The 9,734-nt window shown below is 37.4% G+C and overlaps 1 protein-coding gene across 1 annotated transcript; it reads right to left on the bottom strand.

Moving 5' to 3' along the window:
- On the bottom strand, positions 986 to 8,797 carry LOC109819568 (tubulin alpha chain-like). Its single transcript, XM_020385325.1, has 4 exons — positions 8,565 to 8,797; positions 2,387 to 2,621; positions 1,933 to 2,303; positions 986 to 1,850 (listed from the first exon to the last, which is right to left on the bottom strand). The coding sequence occupies exons 1-4, from the start codon at positions 8,655 to 8,657 to the stop codon at positions 1,194 to 1,196; spliced, it is 1,356 nt and encodes a 451-aa protein (XP_020240914.1). The 5' UTR covers positions 8,658 to 8,797; the 3' UTR covers positions 986 to 1,193.

Raw genomic sequence — 9,734 nt, 5'->3', positions numbered from 1 at the left:
TGTAGTTGCACACGTCCGGTTCAACCAAATGCTTGTTCGACAAAACCTAGCAGGTTTAAAAAAAAAACTGTAACATAATATGTCAAGTTGGCGTCATCTAAATCCAAACCTGCACTCTATTATCGCAGAATCCTCCCATGCCTCCACCTCAGCCCATGCCATATCAGCAGTCACAATGCAGAGTTCCACAGTCCATCATGGTTGCTCCTTCTTTCGTCATCTACGCTCCTCAGCAACAGCAGCCAACACCGCCGCCACGGGCTCACCCAGATTTCTACAGCCAACTCATGGCGGACTCTGGAGTCAACGGTGAATTTAGAGGACAAGCTCAGAGAGCATCTGGAAGGACCGAGGCTAGGTTCTTCCTTAAAGGCTGAGATGTGAAAAGAAACTGAGATGTCGTTGGTTAGTTCTTGAATAAAGTTTGAAACTGGTATGTAACTTAAAAAAGGGGTTGGGTGCATGGATCTTTGGATGGAGAGTTGATGGGGGGTTTGGTTAGGTTATTGTGAATCCTGAACCGCACAATTCTCTCTTTGATCTTTGTTCAAGAGAGCTTAAAGACCAATATCTCCCAGTTAAAATTATGCTTTATTGTGTCTGGTTTGATGTGAATGCAAATGATCTCTAGAATCTATACTCTTGATTAAATTTCCATATTTTCCTTGTTTACTGTAATGGTGATACAGAAAATTTCAACAAAAGTATAAATCCTGTAACAAGTGTAGACTCGATACGTGCAAAAGCTTGCGCACCTTGAATCACATTTATCTGTAACACTTCGAACCAACATCCTCTGTTCCGCGTTTAGCACCAACCAATTGGGAAACTGAACTCGATCTTAATTAGTCGCCTACATCTGAACAGAGTCGCTGGGAAAAAGTGCTGCGACAAAACACCTTTGGCACATAAAAACTCCAAAATAACTAGCAGCACAACCTGATACGCTCGCTACAGATACAGAGCACAATAATTGAAACAGAAGTCAAACAAACAGATGTAACTATCAGAACATAAGAACAACAAAAACACTCAAATTCAAGCAGAATATGAGTTCAACATATTGCAAGCCTGAGAAGTTCAGCAAACAATAAGCAACAGACTGAACAAAGACAACAGGAAACAACCTACAGCAACATCAAGACAATACCAAACAAACAAGACAGATAGAACACAACCAGTCATCAGCTACTTCAGTACTCATCACCCTCATCACCCTCTTCACCTTCCGCCGACTCAGCACCAACCTCCTCATAATCCTTCTCAAGAGCAGCAAGATCCTCACGAGCCTCAGAGAACTCACCCTCCTCCATGCCCTCACCAACATACCAGTGCACAAAGGCACGCTTAGCATACATAAGATCAAACTTGTGATCAATTCTCGAGAACACCTCAGCAACACTGGTAGAGTTAGAGATCATGCACACAGCCCTCTGCACCTTAGCCAAATCACCACCAGGAACAACAGTCGGTGGCTGGTAGTTGATACCGCACTTGAATCCAGTGGGGCACCAGTCAACAAACTGGATGGTTCTCTTGGTCTTGATTGTGGCAACAGCAGCGTTGACGTCCTTAGGGACCACATCACCACGGTACATGAGACAGCAAGCCATGTACTTGCCATGGCGAGGGTCGCACTTGGCCATCATGGATGAAGGCTCGAAGGCGCTGTTTGTGATCTCTGCAACGGATAGCTGCTCATGGTAGGCCTTTTCTGCTGAGATGACAGGGGCATAGGAGGAAAGCATGAAGTGGATTCTAGGGTATGGCACCAAGTTGGTTTGGAATTCAGTGACATCCACGTTCAGTGCACCATCGAATCTGAGCGAGGCAGTCAGAGACGAAATCACCTGCAAACAACACAATGCATTATCAATTGTTTAAAAAAAAGACATTCAATGGTCTTGTTTTCAGATCAGAGCAAGTGAAAACCTGAGATACAAGGCGGTTAAGGTTGGTGTAAGTGGGACGCTCAATGTCAAGAGAACGCCTACAGATGTCATAGATAGCCTCGTTATCAAGAAGAACAGCGACATCAGTGTGCTCCAGAAGGGAGTGGGTGGAGAGAACACTGTTGTAGGGCTCAACAACAGAGGTGGAGACCTGAGGTGATGGGTAAACAGTGAACCCGAGCTTGGACTTCTTGCCATAGTCCACAGAGAGACGCTCAAGAAGAAGAGAGCCAAGGCCTGAGCCAGTGCCTCCACCAACAGCATTGAACACAAGGAAGCCCTGGAGACCAGTGCAGTTGTCAGCCAGCTTCCTGATGCGATCTAGGCAGAGGTCAACAATCTCTTTGCCAACTGCAATAACACAAATAGACAAGGGATTACATACAAAGTTATAAACGATGAACACAAGTGAAAAAAGGGTAATGATTAGTTACTGGTGTAGTGGCCACGGGCAAAGTTGTTGGCAGCATCTTCCTTGCCGCTAATGAGCTGCTCAGGGTGGAAGAGCTGGCGGTAGGTTCCAGTCCTCACCTCGTCTATAACAGTGGGCTCGAGATCGACAAAGACAGCACGGGGTACGTGTTTCCCAGCACCAGTTTCACTGAAGAAGGTGTTGAAAGCATCATCACCTCCTCCCACAGTCTTGTCACTTGGCATTTGCCCATCAGGCTGAAACCGTTAGGAGTCAACAGCATTTCGAAAATATAAAACTTACAGTAAATTACATTTCTTAATATCAACAGAATATCAAAAGAAAAAATTCTCACAAATTAATATATCCAATCTAAATACTTATTATCTTCAATCTCTTACTGTACATATATAATCTCAAAACTATCCAATTTAATATACTACAATCTATACAATATATCAAAAAAATCAAAACTCAATCAACGGGTGGGGGGGGGGGGGGGGGGGGGGGATAACTTAAGCTATAAGAATGATGAAAAAAATCAAACGAAAGATATCTGAGACTAATACAAATCGGCAGAATGAAATGTACTTATAATAATATAATCTAAACACCTACAGTAAGCAACGTTAGGTGATCCAACTCAACTTCAACATTAACCATAAAATTCTATACTTGATTAAGTGCATTTGCGTACATTTCTCCAGAAAAAAAATTATAACAATCTATGTCATGAAGTACAGCCCTAAGAGCATCTCCAATAGTATACTCTATATTTAGAGGGTTTGAAGAGAATATTCTTCAAGATTCTTCAAATATAGAGGGTTTTCAAAAGTTGTGCTCCAATGGTGCCCTCCATATTTATATTAATTAATCTATCATTAACAAACTAATGATGTAAATAAAATAACTAAAACTTAACATTTTTTGTACAAAAATTATACCTTCAGAACCGTCTCGCCGAAACCTTTTAAATGGGATTAATATTGAATATTTTGAGTCATTTTTAAATTATTTTATTTTAATATAATAAAATAAAAATATTCATTAATAAAATAAATATGTGGGGATCTATATAACCCGCCCCAAATGAACTACATTCAGAAATACAAAATTACATTATATAAGCAAAATACGGTAACAACAAGCTAAAATTTCGATAGGTCATTTCCATAGCTATCGGTGCTGTACAGATACCCTGACAGACCCTAATATCCAGTTCCTCCTGAAACATGAGTTGAACTATCAAATTGAAAATCACCGTTATTTTTGCTAATGATTTGTTGTTTTTTCCTCTCAAAAAATGCATGTTCCCTTACATCAACAATCTTACTCAAATCAATTGAAAGTATTTCTCTATCCTCACGATCACGCTCCAGACGAAATTGCTCATGTTGTTGAGCCAAGAGTTGATTGTGATGTTCTAATTGTACAGCCTGTTGGTTTAACTTCGTCTTATCATTTTCTAATTTCATTATCATTAGTTGTTGCATGGTTTTCCTTCAAAGCTCACGTTTTTCCTGCATTTCTTTGATATTCTTAAGAACATCAACAACACACTCAGATAGGGAGAGGATCTTTCTCTTCGCCTTTCTTCCAACGGGTCGACTTGATGAGGCGTTGGTAGGAGATTGTTCTTCACCCATCAGATTAATGCAGTCCATTGAGTTCGAATCTGATCCTTCGGCATTTGAGATGGTTCCAAACACGACCATCTTTAAAGGTGTAGGGTTAGCTCACTTCTCAACATCCTTTAGAATATGCCAAATGTGTTCATATGGAAACTATTTATTATCTTTTATATTCTGATGATAAAGAGCTTTGTCCTCACCTACATTGTTTCCTTCCTCTGATTAGTACCCAAGATTGGATCTTGAGACACTTCAAGCCATGCTGAGCATAAGACTTGATCTTCTTTGTGGGAGAATGACTTTCCTCGAGAAGCCATATGAGTTGTGAATGAGAAGAGTTGTGAATGAGAGAATGAGAATAGTTGTGAATGTATTGCTTAAATCAGTGATTTTAAAGGCGTATTAAGGCGCGCGCCTCGGGCGCGAGGCGCTTCGGCGCAATGGAATAGCACCCCGCACCTGCTGCGGAGCGCTACACTTGCGTCGGACGCGTGCCTGAGGAGCGCCCCACAGCGCCCGATGCACTCGCCCAGGCGTTCGCTTTAGTAACAGGTAAGCTTCAATCGGTTATTGGGTACATACCCGACTTTGACTTGAACCCGAAAGCAAATTTAAGCATCTAGCGGCTAGGGCTAGGGTTTCCACGTTTCGTAACTTTCGTCGCTCCTTCTCCAACTATTTTCTTCCAAAAGCGAAAAATAAGTTGCGGTCTCCACTCAGCAGGGCGACAGTGACGGGCGACAGGCCACGACGAGCAGGTACTTCTCTTTTTTTCCAGTTTTCTTTTATTTTTCAATTTCTTTCTATTTCCTTTTTGTTTTCTAGTTTCATTTTGTTTTGAACCCTTCTTTGCGTATCCTCAACGATATTTCTCAAATATTTTCTTTTCTTTTTACTGTACGTTATTTTAACATGTTGTTACTGTTCTCACGGAAATTTAGTGTTAAAATGTTGTTATTGTTGCTCTGTTCTTCATTTCGTTTTCTTCTCCTTTTTTTCTCTATCTTCTTCTCCTTCCCACTTTTTTCTAGTTTTTTTAGTTTTCTTTTTGTTTTCCAGTTTTCTTTTTGTTTTCGTTTTGTCTTCTTCTCCTTTTTTTAGTTTTCTTTTTGCGTTTCAGTTTTTTCCAGTTTTCTTTTTTCTTTTTGTTTTTCAACGCCCCCGATCTATTTTAAATGTACATGTTTTAACAGTAACAATGTTGTTACTGTTGTTATTGTGGCAGCTGCTCTCCCAAAAATTTGATTATTATTTTATCAATGGTGACTGAATATATGCATATAATTCTAGCTTTGTGGAATTTCTACGTTCATCATTTTTAGACCATTCTTTAGAAATTATTATAGTTTATTAAGATCATTGTAAAGGTAAAAAAACATTTTAGATTTTTTTAATATGTAGGCAGATCATCCCCATTTCAGTAGCATTGTTCAATGAGTATAGAATCAAAGAGTTAAAAGGATGTCGCATGTTTCAGTTGAACTTAAAGAGCTCAATAATAAATATTTCAATCATATTAGCTCACATGTTGCCGGAGCAAAGTTGAATCTGTCTGACGTCCAAGTTGAACTTAACCATGAATTGATAAAAAAAAGCTTCTACTCTATAAATTATTTCTCTTGTAACTGCTAAGATGTCATTTTATCAACAAAAGGCCAAGATCAACTGGATCATTAAAGTGATTTATGTACAAGATTTGTTCATGCTTTTTGAAACTTGAAAGTTGCTAGTTGAGCTAGGTTGTAGTGCGACTGCTAATAGTTGAAACTATATACTTGATTCGTCATTTATAACCTGTAAAGAAGGAAAATAACCTGTAAATGAAATTTAGCAATATAGTTGTTAGTGATGCAATATACTAGTATGAAAGTTTGAATAATTTGCATGATTAAATGGAAATTATAGTTGTTAGTGATCTGGTAGTATACTGATATATATTTTATTAATCTTGAGTATGTGAAATTTCACAAATATATTTTTTCCATTCATCTTGTATATCTCAATTTTTGTGGTCTGGAGTGCATATCGCTTCGCTCGGGCGCGCGCATCGCATTGCGCCTTGCGCATGTACGCATAAACAGACTTTGAGCCCCGAATTGCGCCTCACGCATTGAAAACAGTGGCTTAAATAGAGGTGAATGAAATTGGAATCCAACACTGGGTAGTGGACAAAATGATTAACCTCATCTCATCTTTAATCATTGGATTCCAATCTCATCTCATCTTTAATCATTTTGTCCACTACCCAGCATTGGATTCCAATCTCATTCACCTCTATTTAAGCAATGCATTCACATCTATTCTCATTCTCTCATTCACAACTCTTCTCATTCACAACTCATATGGCTTCTCGAGGAAAGGCATTCTCCCATAAAGAAGATCAAGTCTTATGCTCAGCATGGCTTGAAGTTTCCCAAGATCCAATCTTGGGTACTAATCAGAGGAAGGAAACAATGTTGGTGAGGATCACAACACTTTATCATCAGAATGTAAAAGATTTTGGCGGAGACCAAAGGAGCCAAAGATCACTTGAAAGTCATTGGGACTTAATTAAGAAAGTCATAAATAAGTTCAAGGGTTGCATTCGACATATCGAGCGGCTTAATCCAAGTGGTGCTTCTGAATTGAATATAGTAAGTATCTAACTTTAAATTTATCACATTTTGTTATTCTAAAAATTTCTAACTTTTCTTATATTAGCTTATTAAAACTAAAGTTCTGTATGAGCAAGAATCTAAAGATAAGAAAGAGTTTCAATATGAACACATTTGGCATATTCTAAAGGATGCTGAGAAATGGGCTGACCCTACACCTTCAATGATGGTCGTGTCTGGACACATCTCAAATGTCGAACTCAATGGACTGCATTAATCTGATGGGTGATGAACAATCTCCTACCAACGCCTCATCAAGTCGACTTGATGGAAGAAAGGCGGAAAAGGCGAAGAGAAAGATCCTCTCCCCATCTGAGTGTGATGTTGATATTCTTAAGAATACCAAAGAAATGTAGGAAAAACGTGAGCTATGAAGGAAAACCATGCAACAACTAATGATGATGAAATTAGAAAATGATAAAAAAAAAATTAGATCAACGGGCTGTACAATTAGAACAACACAATCAACTCTTGACTCAATAACATGAGCAATTTCGTCTTGAGTGTGATCGTGAGGATAGAGAAATACTATCAATTGATTTGAGTAAGATTGTTGATGTAAGGGAACGAGCATTTTTTGAGAGGAAAAAACAACAAATCATTAGCAAAAATAGCGGTGATTTTCTATTTGATAGTTCAACTCATGTTTCAGGGGGAACTGGATATTAGGGTCTGTCAGGGTATCAGTACGACACCAATAGCTATGGAAATGACCTATCGAAATTTTAGATTATTGTTACCGTATTTTACTTATATAATATAATTTCTATATTTCTGAATGTAGTTCATTTGGGGCGGGTTATATAGATCCCACCGTATTTGTTTTATTAATGGATATTTTTATTTTATTATATTAAAATGAACTAATTTAAAAATGACTCTAAAAATATTCAATATTAATCTCATTTAAAAGGTTTCGACAAGACGGTTCTAAAAGTTTAATTTTTGTACAAAAAAAGTTAAGTTTTAATTATTTTATTTACATCATTAGTTTGTTAATGATAATTAATTAATATAAATATAGAGGGCACCATTAGAACACAACTTTTGAAAACCCTCTATATTTGAGGAATCTTGAAGAATATTCTCTTCAAACCCCCTAAATATAGAGTATATCATTGGAGATGCTCTAATGTAAAGAGATCTATCACAAAAAACAATTATAACAATATATCCATGTATATAAAAGGAGGAAGACCAAATTACAGTAAACAATGTTAAGTCTGAGAGGACATCCAAAAAATTGAATAATCTAACTGTAAACTTCAGGGTTGGCCTTAAATCTATGCATCCAATAAAAAAAAGTGCGGTGTTGTGAGGTATCACAACGAGATCCATGACTACATAAGCAATAACTCGAAATCAATCAAAAACATAACCGATCTACAGATATATAATGTTAATCGATACAGATCTAGCTGTCAAGTTTAAATCAAGACTAATATAACCATAAAATCCCAAAAAACGAACCCAGACATCCACATTACTTTCAAGAAATGAAAGAAATTAGCCAAAGCATACAGATCTTAACGAAATCACTAGATCCATGATTATATGAGCAAAAAACACCGAATCAGAGAAAATACGGTGGATCTACAGAGATCTAATGTCGATCGATACAGATCTAGGCATTAATTTTGAAACGAGACTCATAAAACCATTAATTTCCCAAAAAAAATTGAGGAAAAAACAAGAAAAATACAGAAATCTAAGGGATAAACCCTAGATCACTAGATCCATGAGAATATGAGCCGAAACATGGAAATCTAGGAAGAATATAGTCGATCTACTGAGATCTAAAGTCAATCGATACAGATCTAGGCATAAAGTTCGAATTAAAGCTATAACCATTAAATTCCAAAAAGAACAAGAAAAAAAGATAGAGATCTGGAGAGAGAGAGAGAGAGAGCTGAACCTGGATCCCATGTTCGAGGCAGTAGAGCTCCCAGCAAGCGTTTCCGACCTGGATACCGGCCTGGCCGATGTGGATCGAGATGCACTCTCTCATTTTCGATGAAAAGGGCGGGAAATCGAAATGGGGATGAGATCTATGTGAGAGAGAGGAGAGAGGTGGGGCGTGTGTGAAGACGCCAACGGATGAGGCTTTGCCCGTTGCCCTAGCGAGGTTTTTATAGAGGGAAATGAGGGGAGGCAGAAATTTGAAAAGCTAGGGTTTTCATTCTCTGACTCAATTTCACATAACCCCCTGAAGTTTTGGTGAAGGTCCGTATAAACCCTGGACATTATTTATCTCACATAAATAAAGTAGTAAGTTCAAGCTCTGCAACAATTAAACTACAAGGTAGTAAGTTCAAACAGGGATACTACAGGGGGTCTATGTGCAATTAGACCATACAAGACAACAATTAAACTACAAGGTAGTAAGTTCAAGCTCGGATACTACAGGCAGGTCTCTTCAGTCACAAGGAAGTTTTCTTTTCAATTTAGGGGCTGTTTTGGTTATTTCCTAAAAAATCAAAAAATAAAAATTCAAACCAAGAAAACTCAAAAAGTACAATTTCACACATTTTCATCCCTAAAATTCACCCACAACATCTAATAAAATATTATTTTTATCCAACAACTCATCTATCACATCTAATAAAATATTATTTTCATCCAACAATTCATCCATCACATCCACCACATCTAATAAAATATTATTTTCATCCACAATATCACTCAACTCATCTCATCTCATATTTAAAAATTACTCACATCATCCAATAAGATTGTGACAACTCATCTCATCTCATTAACATTTCATTTCTTTGTTTTCCTCCCAAAAAACTAGGAAAACAATTTCCTTAAGTGTGGGTCACATCATCTAATAATATAATGACAACTCATCTCATCTCATATATTTTCTTATTTTTAAGAAATAACCAAGCAAAAGAAAACAACCTATCACAAGAAATAGGTTTCTTATAATTTATTTCATTATTTTTTTCGCCAACCAAACAACATCAAAACAAGTTTTCTTAAAAAATCACTCACATCATCCTATAATAAGGTGACAACTCATCTTCATTTCTTTGATTTTCTTCTTTTTTTAGCAAACCAAACACTCTCAAAACAATTCTTT

The sequence above is a fragment of the Asparagus officinalis genome, chromosome 8 (genome assembly GCF_001876935.1).
Source record: "Asparagus officinalis chromosome 8, Aspof.V1, whole genome shotgun sequence".
NCBI lineage: Eukaryota > Viridiplantae > Streptophyta > Magnoliopsida > Asparagales > Asparagaceae > Asparagus > Asparagus officinalis.
This window is presented reverse-complemented; position numbering and strand designations above follow the sequence as displayed.

Bases quoted from the DNA above. Each gene is read 5' to 3' on its own strand.
- LOC109819568 (XM_020385325.1), bottom strand. From the start codon at position 8,657: ATGAGAGAGTGCATCTCGATCCACATCGGCCAGGCCGGTATCCAGGTC. The intron at 2,622-8,564 runs GTTCAGCTCTCT...TAACGGTTTCAG, and splicing joins GCCTCGAACATGGGATCCAG to CCTGATGGGCAAATGCCAAG. The intron at 2,304-2,386 runs GTAACTAATCAT...GTGTTATTGCAG, and splicing joins TGCCCGTGGCCACTACACCA to TTGGCAAAGAGATTGTTGAC.